The sequence below is a fragment of the Cryptotermes secundus genome, unplaced genomic scaffold, assembly GCF_002891405.2.
Source record: "Cryptotermes secundus unplaced genomic scaffold, Csec_1.0 scaffold831, whole genome shotgun sequence".
Classification (NCBI taxonomy): domain Eukaryota; kingdom Metazoa; phylum Arthropoda; class Insecta; order Blattodea; family Kalotermitidae; genus Cryptotermes; species Cryptotermes secundus.
The window spans coordinates 816,918-836,627 of record NW_019744130.1 but is presented as its reverse complement, the minus strand read 5'-3'; the positions used below and the strand labels follow the sequence as shown (position 1 = coordinate 836,627).

The following is a 19,710-nucleotide window of genomic DNA, read 5'->3' as shown; positions in this document are numbered from 1 at the left end:
CGTCCAACGGCAAACTGCAGATACACAAACAAACTACTTTGTCATCAACAGCCGCTCTAAATATAACAAAAGCTTTCCCATTAGATCACCTGAATTACACACACTTAAAACGGCGGGTAAAGCCTGAATTGACTATCGCGTGGAAGCTAATTGCTATCTGCACTACCCCGATGCACCTTCGGTATCGCAGGTAAGAGTGATTAAATTGAAGAGTGCTTCATTACCGTTACATTTTTCTGCCTTCTACTCGCAAACACGCCGCTTAATTGCTCACTCCTTTCCACGCTCCATTCAGAAGAGCAGTCTCTATGCCTGCCATACGGCTGATGTTTGAAATTACTGAATGCATTTCGATTAAATTTGAAATGGACATCCACATTCACAGCCGATTGACATCAGTACAACAATAAAACCCCAACTGTGAATGAAAGTTAAATCGAATTTTATTCACTCATGGGGCTCAGCTCTTCTTGAGAAGCCGCCAATTGTGCAGCTACTCAAAAGCTTCTCACCATTTCATGGAACCCGAAGGTTCATTACTGTATTCACAAGAGCCCCCACCGGTCCCTACCCTGAGCCAGATCAATCATATCATCCCATCCTATCTCTCTAAGATCCATTTTAATATTGTCCAATCACCTACGTCTTGGTCTTCCCAGTGGTCTCTCTTCTTCTGACTTTCCCACCAATATCCTACATGCATTACTCTTGCCTCCATTCGTGCTACATGCCCTGCCCATCCTCCTTGACTTGATCATTCTAATTATACTTGGAGAAGAGTTCAAGTTATGAAGCTCCTCATTATGCAGTTTTCTCCAACCTCCTGTCACTTCATCTCTCTTCGGTCCAAATATCCTCCTCAACACCCTGTTCTCAAACACCCTCAGTCTATGTTCCTCCCTTAATGTCAAGAGACCAAGTTTCACACTCCTACAGTACCACAGGCAAAATTACAGTTTCGCATATTCTAATTTTTATGTTTTTGGACAGCAGACGAGAAGACAAAAGGTTCTGCACTGAATGGTAGCAAGCATTACCCGAGTTCAATCTGCTCTTAATTTCCTCCTGAATCAGGTTTTGATTTGTTATCGTCGCGTTTATCCACAGAATCCGTCCAGGTCTGAGGCTCCTTCTTTAGAATTTTCGTAACAAGCCCCACGCCAAACTCCCAAGCCAGGGGACCACCCCTTGTCGGCTTTCAGCGACTGCTTATTCAATACATACGCATCTAGCCTTCACATCTGGAGGCCGTCTCCTCCATCCGCAACCTGAGGACGCGCCATGCCGTGGCGACAAGGGACCCACCTAACATGGATCGAATTTTACTACCAGAACAAAAGGGTTCATCGTACAATAACGGTACATGGCGTAAAATAACTTCCTTCTTCACAAGCTACAACTTGTGTTCAAAACATGCGAATATTTAAGAAATCAGAAGAAAATTAAAAAACAATAAATTATTGTTCTTTCCATTTCATAGATTGTTTCCTACAGGGAAATTTTCGCCATTTATGTGGAGGTTCCAAGTAATGACAGCTTCGCCATGTCCGGCTGTCTTCCACAAAATACAATAAATAATAAGGAAAACATAGTGTAGCGTGTAGAGCCGTTGCAGTGTAGCGACCTCGAAACAGACAACGGAACATTCGCTGCTAGGCAACACATTTTTAATAAGCAAGTATATGCAGCTGTTGCTGGGAGCCGTCTGACAGGCACTGAGTCCACTTGGTACGTTGGACACTACAGTGGCCCTATTGTACCAGGCCTCGGTGGCAGATGTGCAGTGAGTAGCCGGTGGAACGATAATTGGCAGGGAAAACCGTGTTACCTGCTCCAGTGTCACTTCGCCCATCACAAAGCCCTAAAGGACTGACCTGGGAACGAACCAAGGTTACCGCGGTGGGAAGCCGGGGATGTGAGATTGCCTGAAAGTGCTGGAGTAGCTGAGCCTACGTTAAAACAGGACGCAGCACCTTCCTCCTACGTCATTTCTAATTCATAATTCACAAACATACATTATTCAACGTTGTACAGGAACCGTCACGATCTAAAAGAACAAAGCAGTTGCTTCGAAGCGATGGTTTCTTGACAACATGTACATCGCATATCAGAGAACAAAGGGAGTGTGCGCGAAGCGGTACTTACCGTCCGCCAACCAGAAGAGAGTTGCCGTCATGTAACACCAATCGGAAGAAGTCTATGTGCGTCTCGTTGCTCACGAACCGGTGCACATCCTCCGCACCTAAGGCACAAAAACAATTTCAGTGGTATCAATCCAAGCAGACAAACCATCATAGCCATGCCATATATAGGGGGTCCGGATTAAAGGTATCCAAAATAAAAACATTCTATCTCGGAAACTAACTGCCATACACGTAACTGGTTTATGTCATCGAAAAGGAAAACCCTGAAAGATTATTTTCCATGCCCAGCTTGCGCGCAAGCGCCGCAACATTTCTGCCACCATGTTAGGAATCACCTGGACAGAGAGATGGCTGGGATATGAATTGGCAGAGGTGGACCAATCGCTTGGCCTCCTAGGTCGCCAGATTTAACGCCAGTGGATTTTTTCTTGGGGGTTATGTGACGAACATTGTCTACCAGGTTAAGATCAACGACTTTCAACACCTGAAAGCCCGCATAAGGGACGCTGTGGCTACGGTAACACCAAACATGTTTCAAGACTGCATATTTTTCGTGCCACCAAGGGAGCCCATACTGAAAATTATTGAGAAAGTTATATAGCAGAAAAACCTTTAAATAGTTTCCTTTTGTAATGGTGGAACCCATCACTGGGTATAATAAACTCTTTCTGAGATATGATTTTATTTTGGATACCTTTCATCTGGACACTCTGTATATCGTCATCCACTGCTACTGAGAAGCATGCGATGTTTTTCGATGTAATATCATAACAATGGCACTGCACATGTTCAATAAGCACTTCTGTCCCATAGTCTAGTGAATTCTCTGTATACAGTTACTTTTCCTGCAACTTACTGGGGCAGTTACTCGTATAATCACTGCGAGGTCTAGGCATGGCTCAAACCTGAAGGAAGGCAGTTGCAAACTGTCTGCAAGTAGAGCGAAGAAAATTTATGAGAAACAACGTATTAATCATAAGATACAACATACAAAAAGAAATCACTTTGTGATAATATGTAAAAGCACCAACAATTTTAACTTACTTTAATACGTATTTATGACTGTATAATGAGTGGTTATAGTATGGTCTACAGCAATTTTAATGCAAATGCCTTTTACTACTGAACCTCTGAAGATGGCGCAGAAGGGTAGAGACGTGTTTATTTTTCCTCCTCTCGCTCCCAGTTTGGAGCACAGGGCTGATTTCTCAGCTTCATTGATCATTTTTACAGACGGTGGAACTCCTAGGTCGTGTGATTAGCTCGTCGCAAGGCCTCTACCCAAACATAGGACAACATAAACACAGAATAAATGCATACACACACCAAACATCCATGCCTTGTGTGGGATTCGAACCCACGATCCCGGCTTCCGAGAGACCGAAGACAGTTTATGCCTCAGACCGCTCGGCTACCGTGACGTGTAAGGTTACATAAATATTGAACAGTTTATATTAAATTCTATGGTTTGCCATTCCACACAAAAAACTCAATGTGATTTGTTTAGTGCAGACCCATCGAAATTCGCCGCGTAGTTTCGGGATGTTAACATGCGGACAGACATACGTGTGGACACGAACTCCCCTGCATGTGTCTTCTTCCACCACATGTGGAAGGGTAAGAAGAGAATGGGATCTATTCAGTTGTTATTCAAAAACACAGCCTGGCGATTAACTTCCAATTTTCTCTCGAAACTTTAGTCGATTAAATTCTGCAGGGGTCCGTAAGACACATGCAATCTGCTTGTCTTGTTTCGCGGCAGCGGAATATATGTTGAATTGCTGAAACGCTAGCTTCGAGCCAAGACCCTCGCTCGCTATCGTCGAATAGCCAATTTCCCCGCACGTAAATTCGATTCCCCATCTTTTAACAGTTCATTTCCTGTGCACATCTTCAGACAGAACGCATTTATCGGGCCTCATCTTATACAAGGATACCACAAATGCCGCTTATAACGTAAATAAATGCATTTATGTCGTATGAATAGACGCACAGTGAACATGTGAGCTCATCTGTTGGCAACCTCACGGGTTCAAATCCTGGTGGGGAAATTTGTAGTTACCTGAATTGTTTCAAGATCACAGTGATTGCTTCATGCAAATGACTATGCATGCATGTATGTACGTACATATCGTGACATAGCGCTCTGAAGGAATAATAAACGTAGAGGAGACGTCCATTGCTGGGCAACTGCTCGGTAAACACATTCCCGCGGCAACGAATACGGGAGCAACAATCGAGTAACTTCCGTTGCTATGCAACAGAGCTCTGCACACGCCCTCTAAACAATAGAGAGACTGTGTTTTCTGCGTGTCCGTGCAAAGTTGTTATAAAGAAGATTTCAGTTGAGAAGAGTTAGTTCAGTTTCGAGGAACCAGCCTTCCAGGATATGAGCTTGGGAGCAGAGACGTTGAACTGAGTCGAGTCTTCGGAACTGGCACCTACAGAATAATAGCAAGAAAGGAATTAGGTTGTGAAAAGAAGACTTCATGTATGATTTGAACTGACAGACAATTATAAATCCGTTGCCAAGATAGATTAGTGAAGGGTGAGAACTCTAGTGCGTATGTAACGGTGAACAGTAAAGTGTGTAGATCGGCGACAGTGCTGCATTGCCTGTAGTACCGTGCTGTGTGTATGAGATGTCAATAAATCCACTCATCAAATCCAAAACCCGTCTTATAAGTCAAGCAACAATCCCCTTACATGTGACAATCTTATGGATTGAGATCACGTGTACAAGTAAGGATGAGGTTAACATTAAGGCAACAGAGACCTGTGTATAGCCTGACGTTTGTTGTACCTGACAATTTACCTACATGTGCACATACTTAATCTTCTGGCAAGTGACTTCTGATGTAAACAAATTAGGTATGGGTTAAGACAATATTTGAATTTGTAGTTAGTGAACAAGGAAGACAGGTTCTGAATGCGACTCTCTCCTACGTGTATTGCTAAAGAGCAGGAGAACTCTTGCGTACGTTACCTGGTTACTCTCGGATCGGAGAACGACAGTTGTGGAGCGACCGCAACCGCGAGTAAGGTACCGAGTGTGACAGGCGGGAAACCACTTCGCAAACGAATGAATTGCTATACAACATTTTTCACCCACTCATCACACGTAACCACAATCAGTGTCCTAATGACATTACCATACCTGACAAACATACTGAATTTATTTTCTGATTCCGTGGTTGCGTGAACAGATGTCGCCAGAAAAACAAATGCAAGAATTTCCAATAGGCGGCCAATAGGAAATAAGAATTATATCGCTTTCAGCCACCGCATGTGGTCTAATGGTCAGAGTTCCTGGCTACAGATCCAGAGGTCCGGGTTCGATTTCCGGCACTGCCAAATTTTCTGAGAGGTAGTAGGTCTGGAACGGGGTTCACTCAGCCGCGTGAGGATAATTGAGGAACTATTTCAAGGAATCAGCTGTTCCGGTCTAGAAAAGATAATTCTAAGAAGTACAATTTGCTCTCATAACGACTCATATTGAGATTTAGCTTAGTCAACAAGAGCGCGGCACAAAAGAATTTGGCGAGCTGATCGAGTGCATTTTTGTGCAAGTGTAACCCCAGCTGCTGTAAGCTGAAACTAAATCAGATTGTGAGAATTTACGCAGCCGAGTGTCTCTAAGAAGAACAACAATAAAGTGTTGTGTTGGTACAGTGAACTGTGTTGATTAGAGGTGCTTCACACTCACTTGTCCGAGCCTGACCCGTATCCGACCTGAAGAGAGACTTATCTCCACTAGCTAGTCAAACCCACCGTCAGCTTTCACATGCTCACTTCTTCCCTTCTTTACAATGAATCGTAAACAGTCGCTAGCTGTTTGCTGGCGCCCATACTATCAGATCCAATCCTGAAATCCAACCCCCCTAATCTCAACTGAAGGAAGAAGCGGTGGAGCCGGGTCAAACCGAAACCAGCTACGACCTAGCAACTTCAGCAGCGGCAACACCAGCTAAGGCAGCGTCAAAGTAGTCATCGGAGCAGAGGGGCCGATCGCCATCGACTCCCACTCCCTGCACTACTTTTCAGAGGGAGCCACAGGCGGAAAGGAGGAGGGACGGTTACAAGGGATTAAGTGGAGCCCAACGTAAGGGCGAGAGGACGATCGATGAGATTAAGGACATAAGGGGGAAACTTTTATCACACCGCAGCATCGAAAACTGCATTAAAATTTAATTTTACTGAATTTATTAGTATATAGCATTATAGGATACACAATGCGTCTTGCTATTAACTCGCGAACAGGAGAGGAAACAATTCAATCATCAGAGAGGAAGCAGCACACAGCACTGCGATGTAGCTCACCAGGAAAAACTGAATATTAGTTACTGTACCAATTGTGTCTTAATTATTTCTTTATACAAAGTGCAAGAAGCAGCAGCAGCGCGGTATAAGGCATGATCTTCGCTCGCTCCGATGCTGGAATAGTGGGTTCGAATCCTACTCAAGGTATGGATATTTTGTGTATGTGTTTATTCTGTGTTTGTGTTGCCATGTGTTTAGGTAGCGGCCTTGTAACGGGCTGATCACTCGTCCAAGGAGTCCTGCCATGTGTGAAAAAAGATTACTGAACTAAATAAGAGGCCTGGGCTCTGAATGGGCTGGAGAAGCCACTGAAAAAAAAATGAAGTGCAAGATATGAATATGTAGCATGGACATTATGGCTGTACATATGCGCACATGTTATACCTGCTAAATTAATCAACGGATTTATATCAAATTTCTTAGCGACAGTCTAGATTTAAACACTGTTTGTATAATTTTATTTTAGGTTTGTATCGGTCGAATATAACTTTAATCTTCATGCAGCTGAAATCGAACTCAAATAAAATTCTCAAAATGGCTAATCGTACAAAGAATAGGTAAGCTTCAATTACATCAAATACAGACGTCAATAAAATACAGGCTTTTAAAGCATCTTCACACATGCCGAATATGTAACGAAATTAAACTAATATATGTGATTCTGCATAATCTCGTACCTTGGCAACAATAACACAGAAAAGCGTTTTTCTATCATCGAATTCTTAATCGAAACTCGCAGTTGTCACGCCGGTGACTATGGAGATCCGAGGTGTGCCGCCGTGTAGTGTGGCAGAACGTTATAAATATTATAAATATAAATATTATATATATTATAAATATATCTTCATTTACAGGGCAGATAGATGAATTTTCTACCATGAAGATGGAAGCAGAAGGTTCCTCCGAAACGTTGATAAAGTTCTACCAGACTACACGGCGTCACAACTCAGGAGAATGTTCAAGTTCAGAATCCCGTACCTTTCCCGTCAAATTTAAAATTCGAATATTACAATAGGCCTACACCAAACCACGAGTATACCCGTAATTCTGCGGACTTGCCTGCCCACCTGACAGATGAACATGCGGATTGGGGCCCTTTGGGAACAAAGTACCGAGTAGAGAAAATTACAACAAATAAATAAATAGTGATGAGATTCATAACTCATAATCTTTCTCTTCGACTAATATTAGTAGGCAGTTCGGCAGGGCATCTAGCACGCATTGTTAAAATTAGAATTTCATACATTTTGGTCGAAGAACCTCATGTGATAAAGTGAATGTAGAAAACCATGGGGCAGACTGAAGAATTATAAAACGAATAACAAAGAAAATGTGTCTAATAGAGGGAAATTAATTCATCTGATCAGAATGCGAACGAGTGATTGGCTTTTGTGAAAATGGTAATGAATTTCCTGGTTCCATAAATCAGGGAGTAAACGCCCGGTATCTTGGAAGTAGTTACCTTTTCTTCGCGCTTTCTTCTTCCGTTCGACTGTTACGGTAACAAAAGAACCTGTGTTCAACTGACCCTGAACGCAAGTCCGCAGATCTAGCCCAAACTCCAAAAGGCTTAAGGTACATTCAGGTACTTGGGGTCAATCAGATGCTGTCATGAGAGCACACAGATGACTCCAGTGTAATCCTCAAGATGGTGAATCGCATTCGAATTCATTTCTAGTCCAAGCAAGATCCATCTTTTGTCAATTGTTGCTTTTTGTTGTTGTTTTGATTCGGGGACTACTCTCCAACTCTGAGACGGCAAAGGAGGACCACAGTATATACATATTACTGTTCAGGCTGAAACAAAATTTTAGCAAAGACCGTCCGGAGCAGAACTTGCTGCTGAAGTACTGCTCACGGGGCAGGCGGGGAGGGGAGCGGAGGCAGGGATTCAGACAGATGGCATTATTACACGAACGTCAGCTGCCGGAGTGTTGGCCAGCGCTGAGTACACGCGGCCAGATATGAAACCTTAGGGCGCTTTCAGGATCAAAAAATAATTTTCCTTCCAGGTGACTCGTTAGATCGCTCCTTGAGACTGGAGAAAATCTGTAAAGTAGCAATTCTCCAAACGTGTTCGTGAAGTAGTGGGTTCAGATCTCGGCTGAGTCACCGCATAACCTGGCTGAAGATATTCGTGATGTTTTCTTCCGTGTGTCCGAGAAATTTCTGGGATAATTCCTTGAAACAGGCCACGGCTGCTTAGTTCCAAACTCTTAAGAATTCATACACACAATCAGCTTTCCATCATATTCGACATTATGAAACATCATCATTCACTCACCTAGGAATTGCATCTAAGTATTATGATCATTCATTCAGAAAAACTAATAAGGTGTTGCATGGAAAAGGTTGTCGAAGACGTGAGATTACACACTCACAGGCTTACAGTAAAAGGAAAATGATGGAGATCACTCAGTCATTCAAGGAGCTGAGCCCTTCTTGAGAAGCCGCCAACTGTGCAATTACTCAAGAATCTCAGAGAAATTTATGGAACCCGGAGGTCCCTATTCTGAGCCAGATCTATCCAATCCATACCATCCCCATTCGATAGGAGGCTGGGAAGGCCCCAAAGCCAGTATGGACGACGTGGAGAAGAGAAAATTCTTGACCCTACCTGTACTTGAACTCCGACCCCTCGGTCGTTCAGTCCGTAGCCTGTCGCTATACCGACTGATCTATCCCGGCTCTTGGGTTGTGAGATGTCGAGGCTCCCACATTTTCTAGACAATCGGCTCAGAGATGGCGGTGGGGTTGTCAGCCTTACGCGTCGGCCGCCCTTTACCCCCAGGAAGATTCATAGTACTCATTTCTGTTAAAGGCTGAGTCACACCCAGGGTCCTAATGCGGCTGGAAGGATTAGGTCAATTGAAAAATCCAATGATCTCATCGAAAATCAAACCCGCGACCTTCCAGCTCGTAGCATAGTGCCTAACCAACTACGCTACCCGGTGTTCCATGGGGTCGGATGTGTAAAAGGGACGGACGCTGATTTAAGAAGTCGGTAGGTGTCACCACTGTGCCGTAACTACGGGGAAGTCCCTTCAGAAGCGGGATCAGGATAAGCTTGATTACGCAAGGGGAGGCAGATAAATGTGTGATTATTGTTCACTACATACATCTGATACATGGTTGCCAAATGATCGCTACGTTACTCAAGCCCAGGGGATCGGTAGGCTACCACCGCTACAATTTATGGTACCGCTAACTTCGCATGCTACTGAAGGCAACAATGGGGAACAGGAGTTCTCAAAGGCCCATGGTTCTCGGCTGGCCTGGTCTTCTGGCGTCGTATTAACCATCGGAAAGCTATAGGGTATAACCCCCTCCCCGCCGCGAACTACTCTCAATTTTTTTATTATCAATATGGCTTCCATGTCTACCGACCCCGAGGTATTTATCGTATAGTCACCGCTGATTCAAAATTTTATACTGTCCTAGTTGTAGTTCAATAACTCAGCGATATTGGGACTTGGTGGCAATGTAATGTTGACTACACTAACCTGCTTCCCTGTGTCAAAGCAGTTCTTCTTTCTACAATCTATTCAGGGTACTGCTAAATCAAAATCTGTATTTCTACAATTAAAAAGATCTACCACTGTGGGCCTGAGGGCATAACAGATAAATTGAAAGTGAAACGAAATAAAAGGAAAAATAAAAAGAAAGCGAATGTATAAAAATAAAAGAGAAATCAAGAGAGGGAAGATAAAAATGAAGAGCTCGAAAAACTGGAGCTGAGAGAAGACAGTATGAAATGGCAGATAAAAATGTTAAATTAGCCAGAAGCCATTACTTTGCGCTAAAATTGCAGACTGGGGAAACACTTATGCTTACGTCACGAGACGCGCATTGTCATGCAGACGTGAAGTGCATGTCTTTCCCTTCTGGGAGAACGTGCACGAAGTTTATGCAGCAGCCAGACGCAGGCTCCAGTGCTCCACTTCTGTTTACGTTGCAATTCACAACTTCCGGTAAAACGCATCCATCCAGCGTGCCAGATATCAACCAGGAAACTTTCCTTGTTCGAATCTACTCACATCCCATATTATTTGAGGTTCTCATGGCGCTGATTATGAATATTTAGTTCCGTCAACTGGCACATAATGCTGTTCAGTCCGTTGAAAATCAACGGACGTTTTGAAGGAACATGTCGCCTCCACGAAGAAAGCTTCACTTGCTAGGTGCTCCATGCTAGTTTACTGCATGAATTATTCTTCGACACGAAGATGCAGGCGGTATATTTCCCCGAATCGCTGGTTGATTTCCAACAGACTACATGGTGCTATACAGCAGAGGGCATTATTCTTAAACCAAAACTATGTGCACAAATCCAAAGAACGAAACTTGCACACGTAAACATACGCACTCTTATACACGTGTCTACAATATTACATTTGTCTGTATTCTACACGCATGCGCACGCGCGGGATCCCAAGGGACCGGGACGTTATTTTCCACTTCAGACAGGTTTACGTTACTAACAAATGGAAAGTACTGTACACTACACGTTACACAAGGCCCAAAACACATACCAGAAATTCATGTTGTGTGTATTGCACTGTTACGGAGCAGTCAGGTCTACATATTTATTTCTTTTAGCTATGCTCCAGCTTATTTGTTCCATACTTCTGACATTTTCTCGTCTGCAATTACATTTCCACATAAATAAACATTATGTTTATTAGAGGTTAGTTAACTCTGAATTTTCTGCACCCGAGGCGGCTTTCTGTTGAACACAGCTTCTGTTTCCGGCAGGCTTTACCGTATTTACCAGATGCTGCATATGCTGTACCTTGCGACTGCAAGAAGACGTAACACCGCGTATATTTAATTGTCCAATTATAATTTTGTATTCACTTTCAGGTCTTTTTGCAATGACTGAAATCGAATCTCTGAATGCCAGAGAAGCAGGCCTAAATCTGGATTTACAAAAAGGAAATTACGCAAAAAAAGTTAAAGCTGTTCCTGTAACAGGCCATGAAGGTCCGCAAGGTTGTGAGACGTCGAGACTCCCACATTTCTTAAGGCGCGTCCACATTACTCGTGCTCGTACGTCAGAAGCTTACTGCTGCCGGAAAATCAGGATCTGGGGCTGATATCTGTTGTGAAGAAATGCGAAGGCTTTGTATGCAAACCAGTTTGGGCGTCCACTTCGTCAGCTCCAGATCCTGATTTTCCGGCAGCAGTAAGCTTCTGACGCACGGGCACGAGTAATGTGGACGGGCCTTTAGACAATCGACTCACAGATGGAGATAAGGTTGTCAGCCTTACTAGCCGGCCGCGCTTTACACCCCAGGGTAGTGTAGTTGGTGTTGAGGCACTATGCTACAAACCGGAGAATTGTGGGATCGAGTCCCGATGAGGTGGATTTTTTCAATTGACCCTATCCTTCCAGCCGCACTATGGTCCTGGGATCGACTCAGCCCCTAACAGAAACGGAAATTATAAGGGGTGATTAAATCAAGGAGAATAAGATGGTCGGAACATGTAGCATGCATCGGAGAAAGCAAGAATACATACTGAGTAGTGATCTCAAGACATCAAGAGAAATGGTCATTTATGAGACAGCGGGTTAGGCTCGAGACTGATATTAAAATTATATCTCAGAGACATGGTGTGAAGCTGCAGACTGAAGTGAAATATCTCGATGTCTGAACTTTTGTGAGCATGGCAATGAAACTTCCGGTTACACAGAAAAGATGAGTTTATTGACGAATCTCTATACGTGGCGTGTTTGTAGACAGTTACGTACCAGTAAAGGTTAATAGTCTGCTTTAAGGATGAGGCACAGTGGTTAATTAAATTAATGGCACACCCTTAACAAAGGCTTTAACTAACTGAACTGCGGGATACAGTGCGTCTATTTGTCAACACATGGCGATCTCTTTATTCAGTTACGCTGCGGAGTGCTGTAAGAGGAAACATTACAGTCCGTCCGGCCGCACTTAGGCGCTACTCGCAAGCACACGCACGAGAAGAGGAAGTCTAGCCGGAGGAAGCTGCTCAAAGCCACAAACTGCAGCAGGAAATCTCAGTCAATTGTATATACAAAGAAAAACATCCCCCGCAGACTGAAACACAACACACTACTTATATACAAGTAGAACTATACAACTTGTGAACACAAAACACCACAGCAGATGACACTTAGAGAAATAAATTAAGCGAAAAAAAAGGAGAAAAAGAAAGCAAAAAATTGGGACATAAATCAACTGACTCTGAAGTAAACTACAGTTCCTGTCCTGAACACTCAGGACTTGTACAGCGGCCAGATTGTGCACTGGCTATTGCCACCAATCGCAAACGCTTCCTGAAGTCTATAATATGAGAGTTCAGCTTCGAATTGCGTGGTTATGACTATGAATCAACTCAGTAGTACAATAGTATGGTGAAATCAAGGAATATAATAAGAGAGGGCAGGCAGACGTATGGGAGACATAAAAAATGGATACAAAATTTTTGTCGGGAAATCTGAAGAGAAGAGGACACTACGAAGTGCTAGGCGTAGACGCAAGGATAATATTAAAATGCATATAAAACTAAATAAATAATGCAGCGAGTGTAGATTCGATTCATCTGGCTCAAAACACGAACCAGTGGAGGGCTTTTGTAAACGTGGCAATGAGCTTTCGTTTCTAACTAGCAGGTTCAGAAATATGGCAAAAACCCTCAGAAGATACGGACGATAACCCGGCAGACACTCGAACCTGGTACTTCCTCAATACAAATCTGAAGCTTTAGCCTTCATTTAATCAACAGAGCTGCATATTCCTACATTAAATGACATAAAGAGTATTCTGTTTGATTAAAATTCTTTCTCGTCAAATGTTTCAGGGCAGTCCTTGCTACTGAAGTGAACTGCAACCAAACCGGAAGGCAAGCGGCCTCCACGCCCCCGACTGTGATTGTTAGATCAAGATTGGTTGACGGAGTGTCTTTTGAAGAAAGTTAGAGTGTGTAAGTGGGGCGCCTTCACCCAGCATGCCATCTGCACGTCTGTCTCCACGTGTCTCATGCACGTGATGGAGTAGAACCCACGATTATAAAAAAAAAGAGAGAGAGAGAGACGACTGAAGCGGGGTGAAATTCCCAGAAGATCGCACTATCTGTCTTTATCACGACAGAGTGTTCACAGCGAATAAAAAGAAATCTTGCCGTATATTTTTCGCGAAACCAAGTATCGTATTCTAGAGGCAGTGGCATTATAAGATGGTCCCATGAGTCAGTTGGGCGAGATCACACGCGTTCTCGGAATTCTATCATGAAGCTCGAACTTGCGCTGCACACAAGACTTCATTTCAGCAACCAGAGGCATCGGTCACAGCCACAGAGACTTTTACATTGCGAGGGAAATCCAGTACTTCGACGCCGTAACAAAATGCTCAGCCTCATTTAAATCCTTTCCTTCTGATACAGTCTTTGTAGGAAAAACATAACATTAAATTTTAATTCTCCAAAAACAGAGCACATTTCGGTGAAATCTGGTGCACGATCGTTGGCTGAATTTAATTTTAGATCGTGTCTATCCGATATAATCCCTACTTTCTTCACCCGAATAAAGATTCGCATTATGAATGACAAAGAAAAACCGAAGAGAAATAAAACCCGCTCTTAAGCCTACGCGATATGAAATACAAAGTTCATTAACTCCTGTAACGTTTGGAACACATTTCGGCGCGTTCAACAGAATATCTGACTATATATATGGACACATCAGAGTCTGCGACAATTATAATTTTGTCTGCGTTAAATGAACGTCTAGGTAAACGCATATGCAAAGCTCCAAGGAACGCTCTTCAGACATGTGCAAGTATATGATTCAAGTACCCCTGTCGGCTGTTGCAAAGAGCTTGAATTGTTCAGTCAGCAGAGCGGCTGACTGTGGGCAGGATTACCGTGGTTCGATTCTCGTCAGGGGTAGGATTTTTCACTTCACCAGAACTACCACCAGACTGGTTCCAAGGACTACCTAGGCTCTATTCCATTTGATAGAGGCGGCATTCTCCAGGTGTATAACGCGGACGAAGCGTGAAGCTGTCCACTCACCTCAACCTAATGTCCAGTTAGGAATTCATGGAAATGTATCTGCAATTCCTATAGGCCTATGCCTTCATAATAACTTTCTGAAGTTTATATTTTATTTGCGAAACCAAAAACAATTATATTGCAAATGAAACGTATCTTCACGTCGAAGGTTACGTGGGATTTGAAAATGGCAAAACAAACAACTCGAAATGATTTGCCTTTACAGACTTTCTGTTTATTTTCACGGGAACTAAATTCCACTCAGATGGAATCAACTAAGCTGAATCCAATTCCGCTATTGCGTTTGCCAGTCTTCCTCCTCTTCTGCCTGCCATCTCTCTCCTGTTGACAATTTTCCACAAGTGAATTTTCTTCTTTATTTCTAGATCTCTGCAAAAGGGATAAGCCCTACCTTAGCTGCAAATACAAGCAGGCCTATATATAAAGCCTTAAATACACGTCTCAACAACACTAGAGGTGCAACAAGAGTATGACTGGTGTCTGTATTTCATTCTGAAGTTCAGCAGGAAGTGTTCACGCCCACGTCACCACAAGAAGGCGGAGATACTTCGTTTCGCTTCGTCATTATAACTACACTCAGTGTACAGAGCCGTTACTGGGTACCGACCTCGAAACAAACAACGAAGCAACATTCGCGGCTAGGCAACAGATTCTTAATAAGCAAGTATATGCAGCCGTTACTAGGTAACGCCTTCGCAAACGAACACGTCCCCATGAAAACGGAATATAAATATGAACGGTGTTTTCAGCGTGCCGAGATGTTATAACAGAGACAAGTTTAGAAGTCAGTCAGGTGTAACAGAATCAGTTGTAAGGGAGTCTGTGAAGAGAAGACTTGGTCGGTTCAGTTGAAGAACCCTTGACTGTTAAAGCAGTTACCAGGGAACACATGGTGAAGACATACCAGACTCTTTTTCTTTTTAAATTCGTCATCTAAAATCGTCCACCAATTCCTACGCAGCAGAGAATAAAGCAAAAGCACATAACTACACGTAACTACGTACAACGCTCATATGAAGGCCCGAGGACAACCACGAAACGTCACGATAGCCAACCGTCCGGTTTATGTTCCAGGTGGCTGATTCCAGAACGCGAGTTATGTAAGGTACACTAACATTCACAGCAATAAAACGCGCATATGAGCTCCCAACTCAGGACAGGAGCTGGGAAAGGAAATGAAAACACAGCAAATCCTGGAGCCAATGGATGATCCTTCGTGAGTCGGTCCTCAAAACAGTCAGAATGGAATAGGCGGGGGATCTTCAAATATAGAAGCAGTCAACGACCTCTGTGCTCCCCCCGATACTCCAAGACAAAATCCCTTGTCTACTAGCGGTCCTGGGCACAAATTCCGATCTCTGTATCTGCAGAGCCACCTGAGAGAACAAACCCATACCGTTCTGTTTGTCAGTTAATTCCTTGCTCTGGATACATGAAAAGTATACATAAAAGCGAAAGGCTTCGTCAGGTTTCGAAGAGCACAGCAGGTATCTTCGTTTAGAGGTCGCCACACAGCAAAGGATCTGTTCGCATTTCGTTTCAGAAATTCACTTTAGTTGACTGTGTGATATAATGAGGAACTTCATAACGAGTACTCTTCTCCAAGTATAATTAGAATGATCAAGTCAAGGAGGATGTGTTGGGCAGGGCATGTAACACGAAATGGGGAGAGGAGGAATGCATATAGGATATTGATGGATGGCCGGAAGGAAGGAGACCACTGGAAAGACGAAGACATAGGTGCGTGGACAATATTAAAATGGATCTTGGAGAGATATGATGGGATGGACTGGATTGGATTGATCTGGCGCAGGGTAGAGAGCAGTGGAAGGCTCTGCTCCACGGTTGACACTAATCATTCTGATTATGATGATGGAAGTTGACGTCAAGAGGAACAGCCCAAGTCGCAGCTCGGCATAGCACGATTATGTGTCCACAATTTATGAAGAGCTCCTGAATCATGACATTTATTTTCATGTAACTGTCATGATATTGGTAAGAGTCCACAGAGCACCGCAGGGACCACGTGGTTTCTTCCTATTCAGAACATTATGAGATTGCGGCGTATGTCTGTCCGTTCGACTTCCCCCCCCCCGGGCCGCGATCAATTATATTTTCGTGAAATTCTGCGCGGACACCACACCACTTAATATCCATCCCCACCCCCTCACCATCAGGGCACCGCTCAAATGTCTGTAATCCATGACACCAATATGGCCGACTTGCGAATTTGTGCGGTGGCTCTACAGCACTTTGTTCGACCTTGGGCGCTTTTTCAGTTTCTTGATCTTTTCACACAGTCGGTTTGACTCCTTGGACGAGGGATCAGCCCGTCGCAAGCCCGCTACCTACACACAGAACAACACAAATAGAATAAATGCACACAGACATCCATGCCTCGAGTGGGCTTCGAGCCCACGATCCCAGTGTTCAAGCGGACGAAGACGTTTCATGCCTTAGACCGCGCGGGCACTCTGATCGGCGAAGTGGATGTAGAGACCGGCGTTCTTTTGACCTCGGCACTCGTTGGCCATAAGGCCAACTGCTTTTAGTACAGAACCTAACTACTCCTATTATTTGTAATCAAACTTTACCATATATTCCTGTCGTGTAACTTCAAAACCATGTACTTCTCGACAAGTTAAATGAACAAATGAACTCATCTGTCAGGTAAATGACGCTGGAACCATCTTCTTCAGAAACACGTCCAGAACGACGGTAGAGCAACCACCATCCCATGGAATCTCGAGAAAAGGCATTCGTGCCCCCCCCCCCCCCTGCATACCTTCCTGGACACTAAGATAGGTTTTTATTCGGCCCACGTGCCCCAAAAGTCAGCTACTGGAATTTTAAAAAATTCAATCCCGCAGAAGTTTCGTCTTATATGTAATCCGTTAAAATGAAAACGAGCATGACTGAACCAGCACAAACACGCTACAGCCAGATTAAACTTCAGGGATTACAGAAAACGTAGGGGCTTCAGTAGAATGCGCGTGTATGTGTGTGTGTGAGAGAGAGTTACAAATGACTCTATATAACAAAACAAAACGGAAATATTTGTTTGGGTTTTCAGAGTAAGAGAAGCCATGCTACATTAATCTTCACGTATATTTAAAACACGGAAGCGAATCGTGTAGCATGGCTGAACCATAATATAAAAATACGTGTGGCAGAAACGAGAGTATTCGGATATGTGAGACACATTAAGGTGTGCTGTTTCGTGAACGAATGTAAAACTCGTTGAGTTGTGTGGACGTCACGGGCAGGAAACGTTTCACGTAGAATTATAGTGGTCGCTATATTTCTAGTTAAGGACTCAAAGAATTAAGGGGCCAAGAAAATACTTAAATTATAAAGCAAACCCTTTATATTGTAACATGTAACATGGGATGGCGCCGGTCACGGTAGCCGAGCGGTCTAAGGCATGCACTGTCTTCGCTCGCTCGGTAGCCGGGATCGTGGGTTCGAATCTCACTCAGGGCATGGATGTTGGTGTGCGTTTTTCTGTGTTTGTCTGCAGGTAGAGGCCTTGCGACGAGCTAATCACTCGCCCAAGGAGTCCTACCATATGTGTAAGATCTAGAAAAACCGAAGTGAACGGAGTTCATGGCGGTAGGCCTAGGCCCACTGGGGCTGTAGTGCCAAGAAAAAAAAACATGGGATGGCATGACGTCCATACAAATTTTCAGTCCAAATGTTGCTGGCGGTATGGGAAGGGTACAAGTACACTGACACACGATCACTGTATGTAAGACCATCTACACTATACAAAGTGGGCCACAAATAAGACCGTACAGTGACGGCGATGCATACGTTTGCTTAAAGCGGGGATTAACAGGTCTGGTGTGCTACTGCAGAAAAGCAATTAGTACCTTCATTCTGCAAGAGCAGACTGAAATAATTAGCCCGTTTGGAGGGAAAAGTTCTTTCGGAGTTGGAAGGCGAGACTTGACAGAGTTAATTAAACAATTCGGATGTTTCTATTGGGCTCGTTATATAGCAGACTATCACGGTTGGGAGGCCGCACCGTGTCATACGAATTCATTTAAATGTCGAACTGAAGTGCGTTACGCTGACGATAAAGACCGTCAATAGGTGCGCATGTGTCCGTGAAACGCAGTTACGCAGAAGAGTCTGGTGAAGTTGCGAACACGCAAAAGTTACACAGATTTATGACTCAGCCTATAACATTACACACACCTTTCTCCTACCAAAATTAAACAGGAACTATTTGAACTACCGCAGAGACGAAAATCGAATTTTAAGTAGCTGATTCTGTGGTCTAGGGGACAGAGTTCCTGGCTACAGATTCAGAGGTCCCGGGTTCGATTCCCGGCGCTACAAGATTTTCTGAGAAGTAGTGGGTCTGGAAAGGGGTCCCATTAGCCTCGTGAGTATAGTTAGTTAGTTAGTTAATTAGAGAGAGTGGGTTTCCCCATGCACCGCGACCAGTTTGATCTGTTGTGCTTCCCTCTATGATATTCTACCAGTCTCTATACCCTACCGATAAATGGTGCGTACCATCAGTCCCGCCGAGCAAGCGAGTTCGGCCACTTGCTTAGCGGTATCTATAATGCTTCCCCCATCTATCAGAGGCCTTAGAGACTACTGTTGGGCGGGAAACGTCCTGGAATTTGGCTCAGTGATCCCCTTTGGGAATATGAGGTTCTTTTACGTGCCGTAAAGTTACGACACGGGACACACAGCTTAAAGTCCCTCCCGGAGGACTTGTTCCCTGAATTTTTCCGCCCTTAAAAATTCGACGACCTCCGCCGGGTATTTGAACCCGCGTACCACCAGTCATGAGGTGGGAACGTCACCTCTAGACTACGGAGGCCGCTTCTCGTGAGTATAACTGAGGAGCTTTTTCGAGGAAACAGCGGCTCCGGTCTAGAAAACCGAGATTAACGGCAATGTCTTCACGTAAAACAGTACTTATTCAGCATACACCACTGTCTCCAAAGCACCTCCCCAAGCGTTCTGTATCACACAGTAAAGTATGGAACTAATAATTTTGTCATGTGAAGGTCATCCCTTGTCTTCTCCACCGCATACGTACGGTGCAGTCAATAGTGCATATGCAGTGACTGACGTGGGCTTCCATGTTTATCGGAGGGTGAGTATGGAAAGGCAATGTTCTTGACCGATTCTACACAGCGAAGCAAAGCACTGGAAACTGTGATAGCGCAGTCGGTACAGC

The 19,710-nt window shown here is 44.0% G+C and overlaps 1 protein-coding gene across 1 annotated transcript in view; it reads right to left on the bottom strand.

Moving 5' to 3' along the window:
* The window catches only part of LOC111874543 (semaphorin-1A), a gene marked incomplete at its 3' end in the record, with an annotated part of 988,862 nt that overhangs the window by 388,366 nt on the left and 580,786 nt on the right, over nucleotides 1-19,710 (bottom strand). The window contains exon 3 of the mRNA XM_023870125.2: nucleotides 2,146-2,242. Within this exon, the coding sequence (XP_023725893.2) occupies nucleotides 2,146-2,242 (97 nt within the window). The remainder of the gene's footprint in view (nucleotides 1-2,145; nucleotides 2,243-19,710) is intronic.